This window comes from Cervus canadensis, chromosome 5 (assembly GCF_019320065.1).
Source record: "Cervus canadensis isolate Bull #8, Minnesota chromosome 5, ASM1932006v1, whole genome shotgun sequence".
Lineage (NCBI taxonomy): Eukaryota > Metazoa > Chordata > Mammalia > Artiodactyla > Cervidae > Cervus > Cervus canadensis.
This window is the reverse complement of record NC_057390.1, coordinates 42,339,917-42,367,135: the sequence shown is the minus strand read 5'-3', so window position 1 is coordinate 42,367,135 and position 27,219 is coordinate 42,339,917. Positions and strand designations below refer to the sequence as shown.

At 39.0% G+C, this 27,219-nt stretch overlaps 1 protein-coding gene across 1 annotated transcript in view; it reads right to left on the bottom strand.

Annotated features, from left to right (window-relative positions):
• Window positions 1-860: 860 nt before the first annotated feature.
• The window catches only part of EVA1A (eva-1 homolog A, regulator of programmed cell death), a 76,247-nt gene continuing 49,888 nt past the window's right edge, over window positions 861-27,219 (bottom strand). The window contains exon 3 of the mRNA XM_043470346.1: window positions 861-2,154. Within this exon, the coding sequence (XP_043326281.1) occupies window positions 1,784-2,154 (371 nt within the window). The 3' untranslated portion in view covers window positions 861-1,783. The remainder of the gene's footprint in view (window positions 2,155-27,219) is intronic.

Genomic DNA, 27,219 nt, shown 5'->3' with positions numbered 1-27,219 from the left:
CTAACACAACATTGTAAAGCAACTACACCCCAATAAAAATTAATTTATAAAATAAATTTAAAAATTAAAAAAGAGGCAGAGACCAGTATAGATGATATTAATATAATGCTCAGGGGAAATGATATGATTCCTGTACTTGTTGGCAAGGGGCTGAAACCAGATTCAGCAATGCTTGATTTAACAAGATTTTGGGCAGTTGCCAATTAGGTCACTCAAAAAGGTATAATCAAGCCAGCCACTGAGGATTTCAAGCAAACTATTGCTCCCTTGGGAAACATGTATTTGTAACTTCTCAGTCCTTAAGGAAGACTTCCAAGCCCCTATCACAGAGAGTGGGTTGCCAAAGTATCATTAATAGAGAGTCCAGCAGAGAAAGTCTCCCAATCAGCCTCTCAGGTATGATGACAAAGCCAATGAACAGGAGAAATCTAGTAGGAAGGCTCTGGAGTATCCAGACAGACTAAGGAATCTACTACATGGCAAGAAAAGGGATCTGACAGTCACACAGAACTAACATTATTCCTGCTGCATCCTCCTCTGTAACCCATTTCTAAATGTGGTTCAGCCTTGCCTCCCTTCCTTACCAACTTCCCCTCTCCGTATGAGGACACCCTATTATTTCTATCCTTTGGTAAGTCTTCTAGTCCTATATCAACTTAGCAATCACTCAACTACACTGTAATCATAATAGAAACATACATAAAATAACAAGCCCCTGGGTGTCATTTCTCCACTTTCTGGTTTCTCTGTTTCTCAAAATTCTCCAGTTATTTGAAGGATCAGGCAAAAGACCATACTCACCTATAAAAGGGCTGCTGTTTAAAGTAAGTGTAACCACAGAAACAAAACATGAAGCAAAAAAGATTTTATGTAACTTTTATTTTTTATCCCAACCTAATTTTGGCTTTATTCCTCACCTCCCATTCCCATTCTCTTACTATAAATCCAAACATGGTTTTTATTTTTTTAACAAAATGTTTAAAGTCATGATTATCTAAAGTCATAAAGTTTTCTTTTCTCCAAAAGGGGGGAGACACAGCTTTTGTTCTGCTGCTGCATTTTCAAATGCATACAGCATTAAATGCATGTTAATATAGTCCTTAGAAGCTATTTAAAATAAAACCCTTCATCCTTTGAGGTTATTGACATTTTTCTAGTTCACTGACACATCTCCTATAATACATTATTCATTTTCATGAGTGAAGTGGTAACTGTAATAAAAAACAGGATTTTAATCCCTGAGGTGCCATTTAAAATGGAAGAGGTTGCAATTACAATATAAGATTTGAAAATAGGCCTTAAATAATAAGCATGGATCATGCTATCTGGATCAAAATCACCTCCATGGCAAGCAGTCATTTAAGCTGCATTTACTAAGTTAAGGTAACCCTGCTCTCGCTAGCCTTCTTGCTATAATAATATTTCCTTTTCTATAGAAATAAAACATAGCAATGAAGTCTGCAGAAACTTCTGAGATCCTCAGAAATCAAGAGAAACCACACCACAAGTCCCATTCCTCTAATCTCCATCCACATTGCTGGAGAGGGTTTTCAGCACCATTCCAAGATCTAGAAAGGTTGATAAAACGACTTGGTTTTTCTACTTCTCCATGTAGCCAAAAGGGACAAATCTGTCTTACTGTCTCAAAAATGACAGTGTCCTGCTTATCTCTGCCACCATAACATTAGCAGAACTGCATTCAGCTCTCAGTGCCCAGTGTCTCTGCGGGGCCCTTTCTCTCCCAGGCAGCTAAACAGTGGGCTGTGGGTTCCTGCTCCGGCCCCTAGTAGTAGCGGTTCAGGCTCCTAGTGCCGGGAGCCTCGGGCTGGCCATTCATCCAAATCTCCCTGATGATACGCTCCCGCTCCTCCAGCCGCTGGGCTCGCTCCAGCTCCTCCACTGAGGTGAAGACGTTCTTGTTCAAAGTCCTCTCAAAGCGCCGGTGTCTCCTGACCGAGATGTCAGATGCTGCATCCAAGCTGCCATCCTCGCTGTCGCTGCTGTTGCTGCTGCTTTCTTGGTCCTTCAGAAGCTTCTGGGAACGCTGACAGCAGTCTGTGTGGCAAGAGCCCCTCATCACCAAGGCAGCTAGGGTGAGGACCAGTCCAGCACACACACCCGAGACAAAGTACAGAGCTGCTCCCTCGGGATTTTCTGTTGGAGAAGGAGGAAAAAGAGAGCATTTGAAAGATGAGAACTATATACTAAGAGAGCAAATATGACTTCAGCACAGGATGGACCCCTCTCACCAGGCCCCAAAGCTTTGATGGCTACAAATAATGCCTTCTCATGTGATAAATAGCATAATGTATTCAAATATAATTTTCAACAAATAGTGTGGATAAAGACTGTATGGAATTCTTTCACTATTCTTGCAACTTTAACTTTGAAATTATTTCAAAATGAGAAGTTAAAAAATGAAAAAAATATCGTTTAGCATCTACTATAAGCAAGTAACTGTGCTTAAGAAGCCATTTGCTTATATTACACAAATCTTTGCTTCTGAATTTTCTCCTGAAACTCCTTGAATTATCTTTTAACTGTAGTTGTAGGCAACTTCAGAGATGATCCTTACCTCTAGGTAGTCATACTGTTACATAAGACCTTCCCCCCAAGGGCTGGACCTAGTGACTTACTTCTAACAAAAGTGATGGATGACTTAAGATTAGGTAACCTAAGACTGACTTCCAACTACTCATGCTCTCTTTTTCTTACCCATTTGCTCTGAAGCAGGCAGTTCCCATGCTGTGAACTGTACCAGAGAGGCCCACATAGGGAGGAACTAAGGGTGGCCTCTGACCAACAACCTTCAAAGAACTGGACTGCACCAACAGCCATGTAAGTGGGCCTGGATGTGTATGAATATGTGTATATGTCCTCTAAATTTTCTTTTGCTTAGTTATATGTTGTCAGTATTCTATACTTATTGATATCACATTTGTAATAAGTCATTTTATTTTACTGGGACATAAAATTTTAAAGTGAATCATCTCCTGCTGGATCCTTGAGGTGGCCACAACCCTGGTCTTGCAGCAATCTTTTGGGACCTCTTGAACAGAGAACCCAGCTACGAAAATCCCAGATTCCTGACTTACAGAAACTGAGAGAAAATAAATACTTGTTGTTTTGAGATACAGAGTGTCCCTGAATTACAATGGCTGGACTTAACAATTTTTTAACTTCACAATGGAGTGAAAGCAATATGCATTTAAGTAGCAACTGTACTTCTAATTTTGCATTTTAATCTTTCCTTCTGCAAGCAATATAGGGTATAATACTCTCTCCTCATGCTGGGGAGTAGTAGCAAGCTGTGCTCCCAGTCAGCCACGTGATCAGTCACAGCCATTCTGAAGCTAGGCAACCATTTGGTATTCCCCTTTCAATACAGTAGTCAATAAATTATATGAGATTCTAATTATAAAATAGGCTTCATGTTAGACAATTTTGCCCAACTACAGATTAATGTAAGTGTTATAAACATATTTGAGGTAGGTTAGGCTATACTATTATGTTCCAAGGGTTAGGTGTATTAAATTCATTTTTTTTTGAATATAAAAGAAAACAACAAATGGACAGAAGACCTAAACAGACATTTTTCCAAAGAAGACATACAGATGGCCAAGAGGCACATGAAAAGATGCTCAACACCACTAATTATTAGAGAAATGCAAATCAAAACTGCAATGAGATATCACCTCATCCAGTCAGAATATTGTTGTTCAGTTGCAAAGTCATGTCCAATTCTTTATGACCCCGTGGACTGCAGCATGCCAGGCTCCTCTGTCCTTCACTGTCTCCTAGAGTTTGCTCAAACTCATGTTCACTGAATCAATGACGCTATCTAACCATCTCATTTTCTGCTACCTCCCTCTCCCTTTGCCTTCAATCTTTCCCAACATCAGGGTCTTTTACAATCAGTTGGCTCCTCACATCAGGTGGCCAAAGCTCTGGAGCTTCAGCTTCAGCATCAATTCTTCCAATGAGTATTCAGGGTTGATTTGCTTTAGGATTGACTGGTTTTATCTCCTTGCAGTCCAAGAGACTCTCGAGTCTTCTCTAGCACCACAATTGGAATTCTGATGGCAAGAGTGAACGTCGACATTTTAGGAATGAGTGAACTAAAATGGATGAATGGGAGAATTTAATTCAGATGACCATTATATCTACTACCATAGGCAAGAATCCCTTAGAAGAAGTGGAGTAGCCCTCATAGTCAACAAGAGTCTGAAATACAGTGCTTGGGTGAAATTTCAAAAATGAGAGAAGGATCTCAGTTCGTTTCCAAGGCAAACCATTCAACATCATAGTAATTCAAGTTATGCCCCAACCACTGATGCTGAAGAAGCTGAAGTTGAATGGGTCTATGAAGACCTACAAGACTTTCTAGAACTAACACCAAAATAAGATGTGCTTTTCATCATAAGGGATTGGAATGCAAAAGTAGGAAGTCAAGAGGTACCTGGAGTTGTTACTCTGGGACAAGTTTGGCCTTGGTATACAAAATGAAGCAGGGCAAAGGCTAACAGAATTTTGCCAAGAGAATGTACTGGTCATAGCAGACACCCTCTTTCAATAACACAAGAGATGACTCTGCACATGAACATCACTAGATCGTCAATACCATAATCACATTGATTATATTCTTTACAGCAGAAGATGGAGAAGCTCTATACAGCCAGCAAAGACAAGATCAGGAGCTGACTGTGGCTCAGATCATGAACTCCTTATTGCTAAATTCAGGCTTAAATTGAAGACAGCAGGGAAAATGAATAGGCCATCCAAGTATGACCTAAATCAAACCCCCTATGATTATACAGTGGAAGTGACAAATAGATTAAAGGAATTGGATCTGATAGACAGAAGGCCTGAAGAACTATGGACAGAGGTTCATAACATTGCACAGGAGGCGGTGACCAAAACCATCCCAAAGGAAAAGAAATGCAAGAAGGCAAAATGTTTGTCTGAGAAAAGAAAAGATGTGAAAAGCAAAGAAAGGGAAAGAGATACCCATCTGAATGAAATTCCAAATAATAGCAAAGAGAGATGAGAGCCTTCTTAAGTAAACAATGCACAAAAAATAGAGGAAAACAATAGAATGGGAAAGACTGGAGATCTCTTCAAGAAAATTAGAGATACCAAGGGAACATTTCATGCAAAGATGGGCACAATAAGGACAGAAACAGTAAGGATCTAGCAGAAGAAATTAAGAAGTGGCAAGAATATATAGAAGACCTGTACAAGAAAGATCTTAATAACATAGATAACTGTGATGGTGTGGTTGCTCACCTAGAGCCAGACATCCTGGACTGCAAAGTCAAGTGGACCTTAGGAAGCATTACTATGAACAAAGCTAGTGGAGGTGATGGAATTTCAGCTGAGCTTTTTCAAATCCAAAAAAGATGATGCTGTGAAAGCGCTGCACTCAATAAGCCAGCAAATTTGGAAAACTCAACAGTGATCACAGGACTGGAAAAGTTTTCATCCCAATCCCAAAAAAGGGCACCACTGTGCTCATTTCACATGCTAGCAAGGTAATCCTCAAAATCCTTCCTGCTAGGCTTCAACAGTACTTGAACTGAGAATTTCCAGATGTACAAGCTGGATTTAGAAAAGGCTGAGAAACCAGAGATCAAATTGCCAACATCCATTGCATCATAGAAAAAGCAAGAGAATTCCAGAAAACACCTACTTTTGCTTCACTGACTACTCTAAAGCCTTTGGTTGTGTGGATCACAACATACTGTGGAAAATTCTGAAAGAGATGGGAATACCAGACCACCTTACCTGCCTCCCGAGAAATCTGTACACAGGTCAAGAAGCAACAGTTAGAACCGGACATGGAACAATGGACTGATTCCAAATTGGGAAAGGAGTATGTCAAGGCTGTATATCACCCTACTTTATTTAACTTATGTACAGGGTACATCATGTGAAATGCTGGGCTTGATAAATCACAGGCTGGAATTGAGATTGCCAGGAGTAATATCCATAGCCTCAGATATGCAGATGACACCACACTAATGGCAGAAAGTGAAGAACTAAATAGCCTCTTTAATGAAGGTGAACAAGGTGAGTGAAAAAGCTGGTTTAAAACTCAACATTCAAAAAACAAAGATCATGGCATCCGGTCCCATCACTTCATGGTAAATAGATGGGGAAACAATAGGAACAGTGAGAGACTTTATTTTCTTGGGCTCCAAAATCACTGTGGATGGTGATTGCATCCATGAAATTAAGACACTTGCTCCTTGGAAGAAAAGCTCTGACAAATCTAGACAGTGTATTAAAAAACAGTCATCACTTTGCCGACAAAGATCTGAATAGTCAAAGCTATGGTTTTCCACTAGTCATGTACAGATGTGATATGTACAATAGTCATGTACGTCATAAAGATGACCGAGTGCTGAAGAATTGATGGTTTTGAATTGCAGTGCTGGAGAAGACTCTTGAGAGTCCCTTGAACAGCAAGGTGATCATACCAGTCAATCCTAAAGGATATCAACCCTGAATATTCATTGAAAGGACTGATGCCGAAGCTTGAAGCTGAAGCTCCCATACTTTGGCCATCTGATATGAAGAGCTGTCTCATTGGAAATGACCCTGATCCTGGGAAAGATTGAGGGTAAGAGAAGGAGGCAACAGAGGATGGCATGGTTGAATGGCATCATTGACCTTACGACTGCATCATAATGGACCCATTATGACTCAATGGACATAAGTCTGAGCAAGTTCCGAGAGATGGTGAAGGACAGGGAAGCCTAGCGTCGTGCTGCAGTCCATGGGTTTGTAAACAGTCAGACATGACTGAGCGATCGAACAACAACAGCCTTCTTCATGGTCCAACTCTCACATCTGTACATGACTACTGGAAAAATCATAGCTTTGACTACTGGCCATCATAAAGTCTACAAACAATAATTGGTGGAAAGGGCGTAGAAAAAAGGGAAACCTCTCACACTGTTGGTGGGACTGTAAATTGGTACAACTACTATAGAGAACAGTAAGGAAGTTCTTTTAAAAACTAAAAACAGAGCTACCATACGAACTAGCTATCTCATTCCTAAGCATATATCTGGAGAAAATCATGGTTTGAAAGGATATATGCAACCCAATATTCATTGCAGCACTGTTTACAATAGCCAAAACATAGAAGCAACTTAATCTCCATTGACAGATGAATGGATATACATACATACATACACACACACACACACACACACACACATACACACACTGGAATATTATTCAATCATTAAAAAGAAATGTCATTTGCAACAACATGGATGCACCTGGAGATTATCATACTAAGTGAAGTAAGTCATACAGAGACAGGCAAATATCATACGATACTGTTTATATACAGAACCCAAAAAAATGATACAAATGAGCCTATTTTTATTAGCAGATACAGGGAGAATTGAACAGGACCCCCCGCTTGTGGGACCTCAGTTCTTCTTAAGAACACTAAGAAGAATCTGAGGTCTTATAAGAACACCTCAAGGGAGAGGTGGGCCAAGCCAAGAGAGGCACCGGTGCCAGAATGAGGAGGCACAGGGGTTTTCAAGAGAGGGCTTTTACAAACTCATTTAGGCATGCGTGAGCTGACAGTTTTTATTCCAGGTTTCTCTTGTTTCTCGAGATGAAATTGTATTGCTATAAACTTTCCATTTAGACCTGCTTTCTGCTGAATTCCATAAGTTTTAGACCATTGTGTTTTCATTTGTCTCTAAGTATTTTTTATTTCCTCTTTGATTTCATCAGTGATCCAATGGTTATTGAGTAGTATATTATTTAGCTGCCACGTGTTTGGGTTTTTCAGAGGTTTTGTCTTATAGTTTATTTCTAATCACATAGTGGTGTGATCAGAAAAGATGCTTGATATAATTTCAATTTTCTTAAATTTACCATGGCTTGCCTTGCAGCACAGCATGTAGTCAATCATGGACAATGTTCTGTGTGCACTTTAGTCTGCTGCTTTGGGGTAGAATGCTCTATAAATATCAGTAAAGTCCAACTTGTCTAAAGTGTCATTTAAGATCTGTGTTTCCTTATTAATTTTCTGTTCAGATGATCTGTCCACTGATGAAAATAGGGTACTAAAGTCCCACACTATTATTGTGTTACTGTCAGTTTCTCCCTTTATGTTAGTATTTGCCTTACATATTGAGGTGTTTCTATGTTGGGTGTATATATATTTATAATTGTTATATCTTCTTCTGGATTACCCTTGATCATTATGTAGTATCCTTCTTTGTCTCTTATAATAGTCTTTGTTTTAAAGTCTATTTTGTGTGATATGAGTATTGCTACTTCATCTTGCATGGAATACCTTCTCCCACCCCCTTACTTGCAGTCTGTAGATGTCCCTAGGTCTGAGGTGGGCTCTTCTGGATGACATAATATATGCATCTTGTTTCTGTATCCACCTCAGCAAGCCTATGTCTTTTGGTTGGTGCATTTAATACATTATATTTAAGGTCATTATTAATATGTATGATCCTATTCCTATTTTCTTAATTGCTTTGGGTTTATTTTCTGTAGGTAGGTCTTTTCTTTCTCGTGTTTCCTGCCTAGAGAAGTTCTTTTAACATTTGTTGTAAAACTGGTTTAGCGGTTCTGAATTCTCTTATCTCTTGCTTGTCTATAAAGCAACTGAGGTGGGGTTTAGATATCAGCTTGAATCTTTTTCTGCTAGGCCACCCCTCAGTCGCTCATGCCTAACTTCCTACCTAAAAATTTACCAAACAGAAACTGACTCACAGACTTAGAAAAAACTATTATCAAAGGGGAAAGGTAGAGGAGAGGGATAAACTGGGACTGTGGGACTGAGATACACAGAATACTATATTTTAAATAGATAACCAACAAGGACCTACGGTATAGCATAGGGAAATCTGGTCAATATTCTGTAATAACCTAAATGGGAAAAGAATTGTAAAAAGAACAGATATATGTATGTTTTCAGCTGAATCACTTTGTTGTACACCTGGAACTAACACAACATTGTAAATATAGTCCAATATAAAATAATTTTTTTAAGTAAATGCATCTTGACTTATGATATTTTCAATTTACAATGGGTAAGTTAAGGAAGATCTGTAATTTACTGTGCAGCAATAGATAACTTATCTTTTTAATCATAGATTGAAAGCCAGTGTGGGCATTTTTGAATGACCTCATTAGGTTAATTTGTGGGGGAGTAATTTAAGGCCTTCCTTGGTGAGAGAAAGAAATAAACATTCTGCTGATGAGCAATATACTTAGTGGGCCCAGTGATGATCCCTGTATGATGTGTTCAAAACCCTGTATTTGTGTGTTTTTAAAGAATATAAGTGGGATTATATATTATTTATATTTGCTTTTTAAACTTAAAAATATTTATTAGAGAGGTTTCAACATATACCAATAGCACTCTTTTTTACTGTTGCATATTTTTCTGTAGTGTAGACATCAAAGTTTATTTAACCTTTTCCTTGTTGATAGCATATAAACGGTTTCCAGTTTTTCACTGTTACGATCAATGCTAGAGTCATATCTTTGTGTCCTTATACACATCTCTTTATGTACATGTAGAATTATTTCTACCCACTCCAGTGTTCTTGTCTGGAGAATCCCAGGGACGGGGGAGCCTGGTGGGGTCGCACAGAGTCGGACACAACTGAAGTGACCTAGCAGCAGCAGCAGCAGCGAAATTATTTCTACAGGTTAATTAATCTAGAAACAGAACTTTGCATCAAAGGGCTTAGGCATTCTGAGGTTTTATACATTTCAAATTCTACCTAAAAAAAGGTTCTATCAGTTTGAACACAGCATATTGAACCCATGTGTTTATGATCCCTCCTTCTCTCTGAAATCCCCACTGAAATGACAGTGACATGTATAAAATAGATACAAATTATAGGTATTTTTATGAAGAAAAGAATAGAGAAGAAAATAGAAAACACGAAGAGTCAACGTAAGAGTAGCCAACAAACAGTATAATATAGTGAAAAAGGAGTGACATCAACTCCTGGTAGTGTAAGCCTACTTTTTGTCCCTTCTTTTTAAACAAACACAAACAAGAGTGCCTCTGTGGGCACAGCATGATCTATCAACATAAACCAAGGGACCAGGGAGAAGCCTCGCCTACCTGTTCATCAGGTAACAGAGAAATCCTTGGTTTGGTTTGCAGAATCAGCAGAGTGAGCAAACCTGCCCCAACAACTCCCAGCCATAACTGGGGAAAACCTGGAGATTTCTGACTTGGGCAAATACCCACAGATGAGGGAGAATTTGTAAAATTCCAGCCCTATGGAGGTGATCAGAGCACACCACTGGAGGGAACACACACACACACACACACACACATACGAGTCTGACTGTAGCAGAGAGGCAAAGAGGAACTTGATCGGCTCTGCCCCTCCCCACAAGCTGACACAATAAGAGACGGAGCTATCTCATGATGACCTCTCCACAGGTGAAAAGGGGATGCAGTGAGTGCACGGCTGCCCCAGCTGTACTAGATGCTGCACACAAGAAATCCACTTTTCTCCAGCAACAAGAGTACTGGAAGCGGGAACCTCCATTACTGGGAGGCAGGGGAGAGATCAGGAAAGGCTAAATAAGAACATCAAAAGGCACTAAAGGGTCATGGGTCCTGCTGTCTGTGCTCAGAGCTTCAGCAGGAAGTTCACTTAGGAGCCTCTGGGAGGCTCAGCCAAGGATCTCGCCACTAGCGGGTGGTCACCCTCAATGTCCCAAGAACTAAAACCATACCTCCCCTCACTCTAGGGTGGCTTCTGTGAGCAGAGACTGGTAGCAGGAGCGAGGATAGTAAAAGGAGTGCTATGACAAAAACAGGCCAGGATCTGTTGGCAAAAGAGAAAACACAAACTTGAGCTATAGCTCTACTTTCTGGAAAACAGGAGAGGTTTCTAGCAGCCAGCCATGTGAGTTCTAAGAACCACAGAAGACATAAAAGCTTATGAATTCTGCCACATGAGGGAGCAAGAAGTGCAAAGCAGGTGTATAAATAAGAGGTCAGAGAGAACCCCAGATAGAACAGGATTAACAAACAGTTTATACCCTATCTGAAGGCAACTAGTGAAGATTTGAGGAAGTGTCTGATACAAGAAAGGAAGAATCAAGAAAACACATCACCAAAAGATAATAATCCATCAATAACTGAGCTAAAAAGCAGAAAAAAAAATTATAATTGAGCCAATAAGGAATTAAAAATAGCTGTTTTGAGGAAACTACAGACTACAAGAAACACAGAAGACAATTCAATGAAACCAGGGGGAAAAGGCATGCACAAAATGAGAAATTCTGCAAAAAGTTAAAAACCATAAAAAAGACCCAAACAGAAATTCCAAAACTAAAGATTTGATGATTAAAATAAAAATGCAATAGAGAGAATCTGCAGCAGGGTAGATCAAAGACTAGCAACCAGGAAGATAGTGATTTTGAAATAACCCAATCAGAGGTGAACAGAGAGAAAAGAATGAAAAAGTGGGAAGAACGTGTGCATAATCTATGGGATTCAATCAAACATACAAATATCTAGCATTATTGGAGTTCCAAAAGGAGAAATGAAGGGCAGAAAGTTTAGTTAAAGAAACACTAGCTAAGTACTTCACAAATGTAAGGAGAGACATAGATAATCCAAGTTTATGAAACTAATAAGTCATCCTACTAACTCAATGCAAAAGACTACCAAGAATCTATTATAATGAAATTGTCAAAAATCAAAGAAAAAGAGAGAATCCTTAAAAAGCTAGAGGAAAAAAGACAGTAAACTTGCAAATGAACCCTCATTAGGCTATCAGAAGATCATTGGCAGAAATGCTATATAGGTCAGGAGAGCACAGAGTGATATATTCAAATTGTTGAAAGAAAGAAAGCCAGCCAGGAATATTTTATCTGGCAAAGTTATCCTTCAGATATCAAGGAGAAAATAGCTAATTGGTGATGTGCTATGCTATGCTTAGTCACTCAGTTGTGTCTGACTCTTTATGACCCCGTGGACTGTAGTCTGCCAGGCTCCTCTGCCCATGAAGATTCTCCAGGCAAGAATACTGGAGTGGGTTGCCATGCCTTCCTCCAGAGGATCTTCCCAACCCAGGTATCAAACCCAGATTTCCCACACAGCAGGCGGATTCTTTACCATCTGAGCCATGAGGGAAGCCATTGGTGACATGAAAATATACTAAAGTATAAAACACACCGGTAAAGGTAAATATACTGTAAATACAGTTTCAGATTTTGAAAACTCTAATTCTGTAGTAGCATGGTATGTTAACCACTTAATTCAGTTTAAAGGTTAAAGGAAAAGAGTACTAATAACTATAACACTGTTGCTGCTGCTGCTGCTAACTCGCTTCAGTCCTGTCCAACTCTGTGTGGCCCCACAGATGGCAGCCCACCAAGCTCCTCCATCCCTGGGATTCTCCAGGCAAGAATACTGGAGTGGGTTGCCATTTCTTTCTCCAGTGCATGAAAGTGAAAAGTGAAAGTGAAGTCGCTCAGTTGTGTCCAACTCCTTGCGACCCCATGGACTGCAGCCCACCAGGCTCCTCCATCCATGGGATTTCCCAGGCAAGAGTACTGGAGTGAGTTGCCATATAATCTGTTAAAGAATACACAATATTAAAAAGAAGTAAACTGTGACATCAAAATGTAAAGAGGGGAGTAAAATGGTGGAGGTTTCATATGTGAACAAAAAGCTTTTGGTCTTTCACCAATTAGTATGTTAGCTTTGGGCCTGTCATATATTGGCTTTATTAAACTGAGTGCATGCATGTGTGCTAAGTCGCTTCAGTCATGTCTGACTCTTTGTGAACCTATGGACTGTTGCCTGCCAGGTTCCTCTGTCCATGGGATTCTTCAGGCAAGAATACTGGAAAGGGTTGCCATGACCTCCTCCAGGTGATCTTCCTGACCCAGGGATGGAACCCTGTCTCAGGCATCGCCTGCATTGGCAGGCAGGTTCTTTTACACCCAGGAAGCCCATACTGAGATATCTTCCTTTTATACTCAATTTGTTTAGGGTTTATCATTAAGGAAAGCTGTATTTTGTAAAATGCTTTTTCTGCATCTATTGAGATGATCAAGGAAACAGAAGGAGATGAAATCATCATCTTACAGAGATATCTGCATTCCCATATTTATGGCAGCATTATTCACAGCAACCAAGATATAGAAACAACCTATCAACAGATGAATAGATTTAAAAAATGTGATATATATTACAATATTATTCAGCCATTAAAAAAAAAAGGAGATCCTGCCATTTATAACATGGATGGACTTCAAAGGCATTATGCTAAATTAAATAAATCAGTCAGAGAAAGACAAATAATGTATGATATCAATAATATGCAGAATCTTAAAAAGTTGAACTCATAAAAGCAGAATAGAATGCTGGTTACCAGGGGCTGAGGGGTGAGAAAACTGTGGACATGTAGTTTAAATGTACCTATTAGCAACTAGTAGATAAATTAGTCCTGGAGACCTAATGTATGGCATAGTCATTATGCACAATGATATTTACTATAGACTTCAAAATTTCTAAGAGACACGATCTTAATTTTCATCACAAAAAAGAAAGACAGTAATTATATGATGTGAAATAGGTGTTAGCTCATGCTACAAGAGTGATCATGCAGCAATACAGAAATGTATAACTTTATACACTTATAAATCTTAAATCTATACAATGTTATATGTCAAATTATATCTCAATTAAAGAAATAAAAGAAGGAAGGAAGGAATGAAAGGAGGGTAGAAGGAAGGGAAAGACGGAAGGGAAGGAGGGAGAAAAGAAAGAAGGAAAGAAGAGAGAAGGAGACTGAAATATTAAGAGTACTGTTCAGTCGCTAAGTCGCTAAGACTCTGCAACCCCATGGATTGCAATATACCAGGCACCTCTGTCCTCCACTATCTCCCAGAGTTTGCTCAAATTATGTCCACTGAGTCAGTGATAATCTCTAACCATGTCATCCTCTGCCACCCACTTCTCCTTTTGCCCTCAATCTTTCCCAGCATCCGAGTCTTTTCCAATGAGACAGCTCTTCGCATCAGGTGGCCAAAGAATTGGAGCTTCAGTTTCAGCATCAGTCTTTCCAATGAATATTCAGGGTTAATTTCCTTTAGGATTGAGTAGTTTGATCTCCTTGCAGTCCAAGGGACTCTCAAGAGTCTTCTCCACCACAGTTAAGCACTCAATCTTCTTTATGGTCCAACTCTCATATCCGTACATGACTAGTGGAAAAACCATAGCTTTGACTATATGGACTTTGTTGGCAAAATGATGTCTCTGTTTTTTAACACACTGTCTAGGTTTGTCATAGTTTTCTTCCAAGGAGCAAGTCTTGTAATTTCATGGTTGCGGCACCATCCACAGTGATTTTGGAGCCCAGGAAAATAAAATTGTCACTGCTTCCATTTTTCTCCTTCTATTTGCCATGAAGTGATGGCAACAGAAGAAAATCTATCAAATCATCATAATCTCACAACCTGAACATAACTAGACACTATGAAGTACAGTGAAGTGAATTTTCTCCCTTCTTTATCCTGTATATATTTATATTTGTTTATTGTCAGTTTATATACAACTTATATATTTTTCTCTGGATATACTTTTTGGTTGCTTTTACAATGATTTTTTTTAGGAATTGCATGTGTAAGGTTGGGAGCTATATGGGATATCTCTGTACCTTCCTCTTAATTTTCCTCTGAATGTAAAACTACTCTAAAAATGCAATAGCTTCCCCCATTATCAACATGTCCCAGCAGAGTGGCACATTTGTTACATTTGGTACAATTATTTAATGTACATTTATTACATGAAACTACATAGACACATAACCCAAAGGCCAGTGGTTATACCAGGGCTTGCTCTTGGTGATGTACTTTCTATCAGTTTCAAAAAATGTATAATGACATGTATCCATCATACAGAGCATTTTTACTATCCTAAAAATCCTGTGCTCCACCTATTCACCCTTCTCTCCAAGGATATACAGTTTATATAATGTAAATGTCTTTCTGTTTTGCTCCATAGTCTTCCAGTCAATCATACCTAATAATGGCTACATAGTATTCTACCCAGTGAATTCACCACACATTACAAAAGCAGTTTCCTACCTTTGAATATTTAGGTTGTTGCCAATTTCTTTTTATGTTAAAAATGATGGAAGCAGCATTTTTATGCTTAAAACTACTTCCTTTTTTGCTTGTTTCACTTACAGCTTTTATAATGGATTCTCAGAATAGAAATCTTCATGTCAAAAGGGTATATAATTTTATACCTCTTAAAATACATTGCTAAGTGAAAGTTCAAAAATGGTACAACAATTTATCTTGCCAACAGCTATGTATGAAATTACCACTTTTACCAAACTCTCCAAGAAGATATATTCCAACTGTTGAAAAAATTTTAAAATTTTTTGTCAGTAAACGGTTACTTTATTTCACAAAAATTTATTGTGAGTCTACAATGCCTTTGACCTAGAGACAAGGTTCTTAGCCCTCACCAGATTTCCATATAAAGGAGAATACTAAAAAATAGAAATTACAATACTTTCTTAAATCCCCAAATTTGTGACTATCGATTGAGCAATGGTGGGCTACACTCCCTCGTTGCTGAGATCATCTCCCTCAGGCCAATCTCATAGGAACAGTAATTCAAATTCTGGTTAAATATTACATGGCCTGTATAGCTATACTGGCAGTTAAATATCCAAGGAATATTGGTTAAACAGAAAAATAATTCCCCCAAACTTATTCACTGAAAAAATTACCATAAGCAAAGTTAAATGACAAATGCTAAACTGGGAAAAATATTTAAAATATGTAACAGAGATGAAGAGCTAATATATAAAGAGTACCTAGAAAAAGCATTAAGAAAAAGACAATCAATAAAGGAAATGAACAAAAAATATTAATAAAACTCAAAGAAAAGTAAATACAAATGGTTCTTTAAAACACATGAAAAGATGCTCACTGAAAGCAGGGGTTGGCACACTATGGTTCACAAGCCAAATCTGGCTAGCTAGCTGTTTTGTTACTTGCACATAGCTATGCCCATTCATTTACGTTTTGTCTATGTCTGCCTACATGCTTCAATAGACTTGCGAGTTAGAATAGAGACTGCATATGGCCTACAAACCTAAAAATATTTACTATCTGGTTTTTTTAAAGGAAAGTTTACTGACAGGTAACCTGGAGAAAAAAAATTAAATGACATTCAGATACTATTTTTTCTCTATCAGATTGTCAGAAATCCAACAGCTTGAAAACAGGGTCTTCTCACACATCTTATGAGCAATAAATTTGTGAAACTCTTAAAATGGCAATTTGGTAATACTTATCTTAAGCAATAATTTATTTATACTTGATCAAGCAATTCTACTTTTGAGAATTTATTCTACAAATGCACTTGAACATGTATGTATGCCATGGTTATTTATTACGGGTTTATTTTCCTATTCAAAAAGATTTGACTCATTCCCACTGGAGGACTGGTTAAACCAATTCATCTATATAATGGAACAGTATGTAGTTGTCTGAAAGAATGAGCAAGCTGTCTATATATTGATATTAAATACTTTTATAATATATGTTCAGTGAAAAAAAATTAAGTACAACACAGTACATAGGATATGCTACCTGTCTGTAAAAGTGGGGAGGATGAGACTGTTGGGCTAGAGTTTCTTACATCTGCACAATGAGCACTGGGAAGGTGCAGAGAAGACTGGTAATACATCAGACTTTGGGACTGGAAGGAGGGGGCAGCTCTGGAGTAAGACCTCTTACTATATGTCCTTTCATATTATTTGATCATTGAACAATATTCATTCACTAACTTGCTGAATACCTAATAGGTGCCAGGCCCTATTCTTGTGCTAAGGATACGGCAGTCAATAAAAGAAACACAAATCTCTGTGCTCCTGGGAGCTTACATTCTAGTAAGCTAGTAAGGAGATAGATAATAAACAAGATAAATAAAATAGGTGGCATGTTAGATGGTGATAAGGAGAAAACAGAAAAAATAGGAAAGAAGATACAATGTATTGAATGTATGCTGGAGGCAAGGAGGCTAACAGAGTGACCAGAATCTCACTAAGAAGGTGATTCTTAAGGAAAAAAAATCTAACAATGGAAGAGTGAGGCTGCAGAATGTATTATCAATTAAAAACATTGAATTAAAAAAGAGCAATCATTCGGTTTAATTTTCTAAACAATGTACTTAGAAGTTATTAATATTAATTATTAATGAGGTTATTATTGATGAGATTATATCCTATTTTAATTTACTATATTATGATCTCAAGGGGTTGCTTTCAACCCCTTAAAACAAGAAGTTAAAACAAGAAGTGTTTACTGCTCCAATTCAAGTGCTGAGATAGAGGAAACTAAATGTGTAGGGAGAACACATGGATGATTCTTAGGTGGATGGGCACCTAGGTCAGAATGGGGAGTGAGGGGAGAAGATGGCTGAGTGAGTTCTAAAGACTAGGAAGGAGTTAGCCAATCCAAGACTGAGTGAAATAATTCTTGGAAAAGGAAATGACTGTGCAAAAGCAAAGAGATGAGCAAAGGCCAGGCAGGTGGTTCAGAATAACCAAAGTGAGGTCTTGGTCAGGGAGGACTATAACTAAATAAGAGTATGGAGACGTCAAGGTAAGCATTAAAAGCCCTGATAAGCCATATAAAAAACTGCAGATTGGAGTACCTCAAACTATCCCTAAATCCCTTCTCCCTTGCTTGTCTCTCTTCTAGCATGTTTTCTAAATCCCAGCATGACTGACATCTTGGAATGGTTAACTCTTTGTCACTGGGGTTGTCTTATGCATTGTAGTATGTTTCTCTACCCTTACCTGTTATTACAACCAAAAATATCTCCAGACATTGTCAGAAATCCCCTTATAGGGCAAAATCACCCCTGATTATGAACCACTTGTCTGGAAGTTGAAAAAGCTAGAATTCTCACTTTTCCAGCCTCGCCTGCAACTAGAAATCACCACGTGACGCAGGTCTAGCCAATGAAACATGAGAGGGGGTCTACTGGAACTTCCTTCCTTTTTCATCCTTTCAATCCTTACTTGAAAGGCAAAAGCAACAGCAGCAATTTTGCAGCCATGAGATGATAAGCATAAAAGAGAGACCATGAGAGTCAGAGAAGCTGCCCCTACGTTTGTGAGCTAATGCTAGCAATCACCTACCTCCGGACTTCTCCCATCGGAGTGGGTTTGATAACTCCTATACATTTAGGCCACCAAATTGAAGGTTTCTATTATTTGCAGCTGAAAGCAATCCTAACTGTTAAAGCATACAAAAGTGTTTGGATTTTTTCCTAGACCTTAAGAGTAAAAAGAATTTCATCATCATATCTACATTTTAGAAAAATCATTTCACTACAAAACACAGGCAATAGAGGTTGGTAGACCATGGAAAATACCATTATGGCAAATCAGGCAAAAACATGAATAAGCTTAAGTCAACTCAGTGATAGTGGTAATAAAGTAGAAAGGATGCATTTCAGAGACATTGAAGGGTGAAACGGATCTCATAAATGAAATTGTAAGTAATTGGATATGGGCAGTGAAGAAGATACATCAAAGGCTAAAAATCATACTTCTGGTATAGGTGATGTCCTAGATGGAACACATAATATAAGGAGCATATTTAAATTGTAAATGATGCTACTGACAAGAGATTAATTTCCAAAATATACAAACAGCTCATAAAGCTTAATATATTAAAAAAATTTTTTTTAAATGGGCAGAAGACCTAAATAAACATTTTTCCAAAGAAGACCTACAGACAGCCAACAAATACACGAAAAGTGCTCCACACTACTAACTGTTAGAGAAAGGCAAATCAAAACTCTAATCAAAACCAGTCAGAATGGCCATCATTAAAAAGCCTGCAAATAATTAATGCTGGAGAGGGTATGGAGAAAAAGCAACTGTGTTAACACTGTTGATGAGAATGGTATCTGGTGCAGCCACTATGGGAACAGTATAGAGGGCCTTTAAAAAACTAAAAATAGAGTTACCATATGATCCTGCAATCCCACTCCTGGGTATGTATATGGAGGAAACTCTAATTTGAAAAGGCACATGCACCCCAATGTTCAAAGCAGCACTATTTACAATAGCCAAGACATGAAAGCAACCTAAATGTCCATCAACAGGTGAATGGATAAAAATATGATGTGGATACACACACATACACCACGATGGATTGTTACTTAGCCATAAAAAAAAAGAAATGATGCCATTTACAGCAACATAGATGGACCTAGAGATTATCACACTAAGTGAGGCAAATTAGAGGAAGATAAATATCTTATTATATCACTTATATGTGGAATCTAAAAAATGATACAAATGAACTTAATTACAAAACAGAAATAGACCTGCAGACACAGAAAACAAACTGAGAGGGACCTCCTTGGTGTTCCAGTGGCTAAGACTCCATGTTCCCAGTGCAGGGGGCCCAGGTTTGGTCCCTGGTCAGGGGATTAGATTCCACATGCCACAGCTAAAGATCTCACATGGCACAACTAAGGCCTGGCACAACCAAATAAATAAATAAAAACAGATATTTTAAAAAACAAACATGGTTACCAAAAGAGGCAAGAGAAGGATAAAGTAGAAGTTTGGAATTAATTATACATTATACATACTAATACTACTATATATAAAACAGGTAAACAACAAGGTCCCACTGTATAGCATAGGAAACTATACTCAACATCTGGTGATAATCTATAATGGAAAAGGATCTGAAGAAGATTATATATATATATATATATTTAAAGAGGATAATATTCCATTCCAGGCCAAGTTGAATTTGAAATGCTTATGGCACATCTAAGTGTAATGTTCATGACATTTAGATACTTAGCTAGAGAAGTCAGAAAGAGAGTAAAGCAGTGGTATATACATGTATCAAATTTTTAAATTCCAATAAAATAACATAACACTACAAAAGCAATATCAATGAAGTATAGAATACTTAATAATACAGCTAAGCAAAAGAGAATTAAAAATACAGACATATTCATACAATCCCAGCATCCAGATACAGTTTGTAGTAAAAAAATACATATGTATACAATTGATATACATATGAACATATGCACAACAGGATTATACTGCATATGCTGTGTGGTAACAGGCATTTACTTAATAGCACATAATAAACATCTTTCTATTTAAATTAATATTCACCTACTTTTATGATTTTTTTATACTATTATAAATAGTTCTGAGACAAACTGTCTTCACAGTAAAATTTTGGCCCATAACCTTAATTATTTCACTAGGATAAATCCCTACTTATGGAATTGCTGGCTAAATATTGTTTTAAGGCTTTTGACAGGTGTTCCCAAATCATTTTCTGGAGAGGCTGTGGGAGTTCATAACCTCATCAGCATATATGCAAATACTCATCTCCCTACACTTTCTCCAAAACAGAAATTATAAACATAACACTCAAATATTTGATAATTTTATAAAATAAAAATGTTAACCTGTTGTTTTCATTTTGCATTTAATTTCTAAAACCTGAGATGCTTATGTTTATCAGCAATTTGGATTTTTTCTTTGGCAAACTGCTGATTCTTATCCTTTGCACCTTTTCTTTTAAAACATTTATTGATTTGTAAGAGCTCTTTACATATTAACTTTGACATTTCTTCATTAATGCTACATTTTATTCTTAGTTGCATTTGCCAACTAAGGGTACATTTTGATAAACAGATATTTTAAATTGCTGGAATGGTCAAGGTTTGAAATGGTGAAGAATGGGAAGAATGTGAAGAATGGGAACAACATGTATTCAAAAGCAAAGAGAAAGAATGATGCAATATTAGGCTCGGCAAAGGCTGGATTCTATGAATTTCTAATTGTTTCAATCTTCAAAGTTTTAACAGTGTTTGGTTTCTTGAGTGCAGAGAAAGAAAAGGGAGAAAGAAGGATTCACTTAAAAGTTGGAATTTTGCCTGTTGGTTTAGTCAGAAACGAGTCACAGGAATAAGGGAGTGAGTGAAGTTGCTCAGTCGTGTCCAACTCTTTGCGACCCCATGGACTGTAGCCCACCAGCTCCTCGGTCCATGGAATTCTCCAGGCAAGAATACTGGAGTGGGTTGCCATTTCCTTCTCCAGGGTATCTTCCTGTCCCAGGGATCAAACCCAGGTCTCCTGTATTGTAGGCAGATGCTTTACCATCTGAGCTACCAGGGAAGCCCCCGGGAATAAGGGAATTATGTGTATTAGCAAGGGTGTTGCTATGAATGAGGCAATTGATAAACTGGGAGAAACTAGGAGAGGTTAGGGGATATTATATTCACCTTTGAGAAATGAAATATTTCCTGCCATAAAGCACTAAATTCTTTAACTTGGAATATATGGTTTTCTTTAATTAAAAATCATCTTCTGATGTTAAGACTACCTGCCCCTTGTTGCAAAACTTCTATATAACTTGGCTTCTCCCTCATCTTCTGGGAGCAGTTCTCTCAGGGTCACTTGAAATGCTGTCTTCCGGGCTTGAAATCCCCCAAACTTCCACTGAATAAAATATTACTTTCAATTTTTATTAATAGGTTGTGAATATTTTTTAAGTCAACACTTTCATATTTTAAATATTTTAATTCATTTCCTTTATAGTCAGGCAGTGTTCTAAATCACACTTGGAATGAATTTTTAGCCACCAAATCTACTTACTAGTTCTAATGCATTTTATTTTAGCTACTCTACTTTCCATTTCCTTGCATTCTCTTTTTATCTCAGCCCATACTTAAAAGAAAAATTATTTTCCTGTACCCTAAAGTGAAGTCACTCAGTCGTGTCTGACTCTTTGCGACCCCATGGACTGTAGCCTACCAGACTCCTCCGTTCATGGAACTTTCCAGGCAAGGGTACTAGAGTGGGTTGCCATTTCCTTCTCCAGGGGATCTTCCTGACCCAGGAATCGAACCTGTGTCTCCCGCATTGTGGGCAGCCGCTTTACCCTCTAAGCCACCAGGGAAGTCCTCCTGTACCCTAAGCAATATTTAATTCCAGAATATGGAGTGGGACGGAAAAAGTTTGAAGGAGGAAGAAAAACAGGGCCACATACCCTTTCACCTTAAGATCTTAAGACACATGGTAAACACCAGGGCATTCAATGAGTTACCACATCCAATGATCACAACTCAGGGTTATGCTGGCCAAAATGGAAATCTGCCAGGTACTTCCTGTGCTGAGAACAGTTTCAAAGTCCAATAGCCTGTTTGTTCTCACCAGAGATATTTTCTTACAGCAGCTTATTTGCAAGGGTCATCTGAGACCTTGAAAACTTCAGACCCTCCCTGCCATACCCCACTTCATTTTGGGGGTCTTCACTATAGAGCTGAGGAGACCATCATTCAATTGCTTGTGAAAACATGATACCATAGTTTCAAACATCTCTTTTCCGGCTCCAGTGTCCTTTCTCCCCAGAATAGCCTAGAAGAAAGAGCAGAACTGAGATTCCTTTGATGTGTGAGTACCCAGGTAAGGAGGCTCCTGGCACTAGAACTTCCTTTTGATACTGAGCAGGGTCCTGTGGGTCTCCTGGACACAAAGCCTTTCTATGTCTCCCATTTCTTTGATTATAGAAAATAGCCTTCATTCAGCCTCCATGACCTTTGCTGAGTTCCAACGGGTAGATTCTAGCAGTTGTTAATTAGGGAAGGGAGAGGATGCAAGACCAGGGAGAAACAGTCAAGAGAAACAAGTTATTCAGCCTTGGGGCATGGTCCTGGTTCCCGATCAACAGATACACCCAATATCTTTGAGCTGTTTTTCAGATACTGAAACCCTCCCCCCACCCAGAGTGGGATAAATTAACAGTTAATAATGGTATGCTGACCACAAGTATGTAGACCCAGACCAGTTGAACCTGAAAGTTTATGATGCTGACTCCTACTTAACCATCAACCTATCAGTAGAATGCCCATGAGCTGATCATGCCCTCTTTGAACAATTACTATAAACTTTCTATCTTCTCCAAGTGGGGACACATAGTTTTTTGAGGCAGGAGTCCACTGTATCCCCCTTTGCCTGGCAAAGTAACAAAGCTATCCATTTCTACTTCACCTAAAACTCTCTGAGATTCGATTTGGCACCAGTTTATAGAGAAGCTGAGCTTTCGGCATCACTTAGGGAGGTGAGGAGCTGACTGATGACCTGAGCCTTTGCTGATCTGAGAAGGGAGAACCCTGGACTCAAAACATGTGAAGATGACATGCTGCATCTTGCCAACCACTAAGGAGCCAGCCAAGCTCCTGAGAAGTCTTCCATTCTAAAATCAGATTGCATGTCATCCAAGATGCTCTCTCAGCAAGAAGCTGTGAACTTCCTTTATCCTCAGTCCTGGCTCAGAGTTGACATTGTAAATAGAAAAGTCAAATTTTGTATCTGAACTCTGAAGTCATCACATGTCAACCCTGACTAGAGAACTAGAAAGTAAAACCAGGCTCTCAAAGGAAATCTATTCAGAACCTCAGTCCCTTCCTTTTTATACAATAGAGACATAAGATAAAGAAAAGTCAACTACCAAAACTTAAAAACTCACTCAAGCAGCAGAAAATCAGTTTGGTCATTCAAACCATTGAGCATTTTCATATATTTTTTAAAATTTTCAGCTTTATTGAGGTATATTTTCATGTATTTTTAAATGACTCCTTTTATATGTACAGCACCTATTCTCAAGAAATGATCTTGAGAAAGTCAGCCATCTTCCTAAAAGAAAAGAACCTGGAATCAAGGAAGAGGCAAATATTAGACTCTCCCAGACTCACATACTTTTTGTTTCCATGTCTCAAAGAGAGTTATCAAACTTCTCCACATAGCCCCCCAAACATAGAGGCTCCCCCCCCCCCCGCCCCCACACACACCCTAAGCAGGGTTGAGAACCATTGTTTAGAAAAAATCAGGATGAGGATACTCTATTCTGGCCTTTCATATCAGAGTTAAATGCTTAATGACAGAAGCCAACAGCAGCCCCAGGCTACTTCACTCACTCACTTGAGCCCAAAAGGAAACCAAACATTATATAAAGCTCTTAGAACTCCTCCCATTTGCCAAATTAGAGAAAACTTAACTTTCAAACCAGAAGATTTTCCATTCAAAACTCAGTAACACAGAGCCCCTCTGTTAAGTCTGCATACCATTTTTCTCCTGAGTAAAAGGCCAGAGGTGGCCACTCAGGAAATGACTCTGCCCAGCCCAAGGCCTCAGACCTGGCCCAGCTGAGCCTGGACAACTACCTGAGACAAAGGAATAGGCCGCTAGGATATTGCTGAGCAAAGCCATGTCCATGCGCTCGGGGATCACCAGTTCCGTGTTGTGGCAGAAGGGCAGCCGCGATGTGACATCCAGAGAAGGCCTCCTGGAGATGCTTTAGCTGGATCAAGGTGGCCACCCTCCCTCTCTTCTCTTCTGTTTGGGAACACAAAGTGAGTGATGAGAACACGTTCTGATTTCCTGAAGCTGTGTTCCAGGTAGCCTGGGCTCAAGAACAAAAGTCAGTCCAATTTCCCAGCCAGGGGGCTGCAAAGACCTGAGGTCTTATTCCCTTTGCTATAACAGCTTCTTGGCTTTCAAAGAAGCAGTAATTCCTTAAGTCATTTTTTCCTGGCCTTTCTCCTTTCTCTTCCCGGTATGTATGCATGCTAAATTGCTTTAGTCATGTCCGACTCTTTGCGACCCTATGGACTATAACCTACCAGGCTCCTCTATTCATGGGATCCTCCAGGCAAAAGTACTGGAGTGGATTGCCATGCCCTCCTCCAGGGGATCTTCCTGACCCAGGGATCGAACCCATGTTTCCTGCATTGGCAGGTGGGTTCTTTTCTGCTAGCACCACCTGAGAAGCCCTTCTCTTTCCCCATCTCTTTCCAATTTCCCATTTTAACACTTCTCCCTCATCATTCTGTGATATGTTTCATTTCATTCTCGCTGGTTTGTCTATGAGGTGCAGTCCATCGTCATTTTAGTCACTGCATTTTAACCCCAAGCCACAGCCTGCTCTTCACTTGGCTCTGCTTTCGCCTGTATTGTTGGCACTTGGGTACTTTGATCAGTTTGCCTCATCCCACATATCACCAGATGTGGATTCTTGGAAATGGGTCAGAGCTGGCTATTTTAGAACTGCTAAAGTGGTTCCAGTTCTAAAATGCCCCCAAGAAGTTGGGAGCTCAAGCATGCTCCCTGCACCTAGCTCCATGACTCCACTGTGACAGTGGTGGGCCAACCAAACACACAGGCAGTGCTATGAACTACCCATCAAAGGAACTGGATCACTGGGGTTCCAAACAAGAACTTGGGATCTCAGTATTCAGTGGCTCAGTCTCTGGCTGGGGGAACACATTCTTTCCCTAGCTGCTGCTGTTGCTCAGGCCCAACATTATCATTACCCAGTTGATTCAATGAAGCCCTGGCAGACAGCTGAGGATTTCAAGTGGCAAAGATTTTAATGATTCCTATTCAATGCCACGCTCCAGCTGAAAGCAGGAAACTGAGTCACAGGGTATGGAGGGATGTCAGGTTGGGGAAAGCAGTGAAGTGAAATGAAAGTCACTCAGTCGTGTCTGACTCTTTGCGACCCCATAGACTATACAGTCCATGGAATTCTCCAGGTCAGAATACTGGAGTGGGTAACCTTTCTCTTCTCCAGGGGATCTTCCCAACCCACGGATTGAACCCAGGTCTCCTGCATTGCAGGCAGATTCTTTACCAGCTGAGCCACAAGGGAAGCCCTGGGGAAAGTAAGAGAAGCAGAAAGCTCCAGTCCTTGCAGAAGAAACAGGTTCTCAGATGGGTCACAGACATTGGTAACATGGATCACATTTAGAGGGCTTGGAGAACCACAGTTCCATAGGTGGGTGGAATGGGTCACAACAGATAAGGCAACTCTCACTTTGATGAATTCCAATGGGCTTATGGAAGACTAAAGTAAAGAAAGACAGACCAACCCACAGGTAAGATAGAAACCAACATAAGGTCCTTGGAGCAGCCAGAGGCCTAGAGAGAAGCGGGATGAGGAGTGGGAGCTAGGGGGCTCTGAGAGGGGGCTAGATACTGCTTAGGGACCCCTGTATCTCTGAGCCCTCAACGCCATTTGAGTTCCTAAATGGTGACAACTAGATGATGTAGGTGAAGGCTTGGAACCACCATACTGAGTTCAGAGACTGAACTCTGAACTGAAGGTCTGAGGACTTCAGGACCTAGGAAGAAAGTGAGGTCAATGAAAAATGGAGTATGTAGTGGGACAAAGCTGTTTCAGGTCCATTCCCTCATTTGTATCCCCATCAAGATTTACTATAGTGCAAATCTCATTTCATTTCTGTGAGTTTTCTAATAGTCTCCTAACTGATGCTTCTGCCAATAACTCTTCCTATTCAACCTAGCACCCACTCTCACCAACAAGATTATCTTTATAAAGTACAAATCTGATCACTTCACTCCATAGTCCAACCCTTCAACTAATCCTCATTAAACTTAACAACACATATCTACTTTCACAATATATGAACTGTATTTTAGCTCCTAATTCATCTCCTAATCAAGTCTACACTCTTACACATATACACAGAGATAGAAATATGCCTAAAACTTCAAAAATACTAAATTACTTTCAGTTCCCCAAATATACTAAGCTCTTTCATCTTTTCATGCTTTTTGTTATACCCTTCCTTTTGTCTAAAAGCCCCTCCTCCTTTTATCTGTCTGGCTAATGTTTCTTTTAAGAAATAATTCAAAAGTTCTATGATAGTCTCAAAATCTCAAAGACTTCCCTTTTTAAGAAATAGAAAAATCCATACTAAAATTCATATGGAATATCAAGCAATCCAAATAACCAAAGCAGCCTTAAATAAACAAAAAAGCAGGAAGTCTCACCCTTCCTGATTTCAAAACATATTACAAAGCTACAGTAACCCAGACAATATAGTACTTGCATGAAGACAGACATATACATAAATGGAATAAAATAGAGAACCAAGAAATAAAACCTTATATATATGGTTACAGTATTTTCAACAACGGAGCCAAGACCATACAACTTGGAAAGAATAGTCTTGTTGAGAAAACTGGATATCCACTTGTGAAAGAATGAAGTTGAACCCTTACTTTACACCATACTAAAAGAATTTAACTAAAAATGGATAAAAGATCTAAATGGAAGAGCTAAAATTATAAAGCT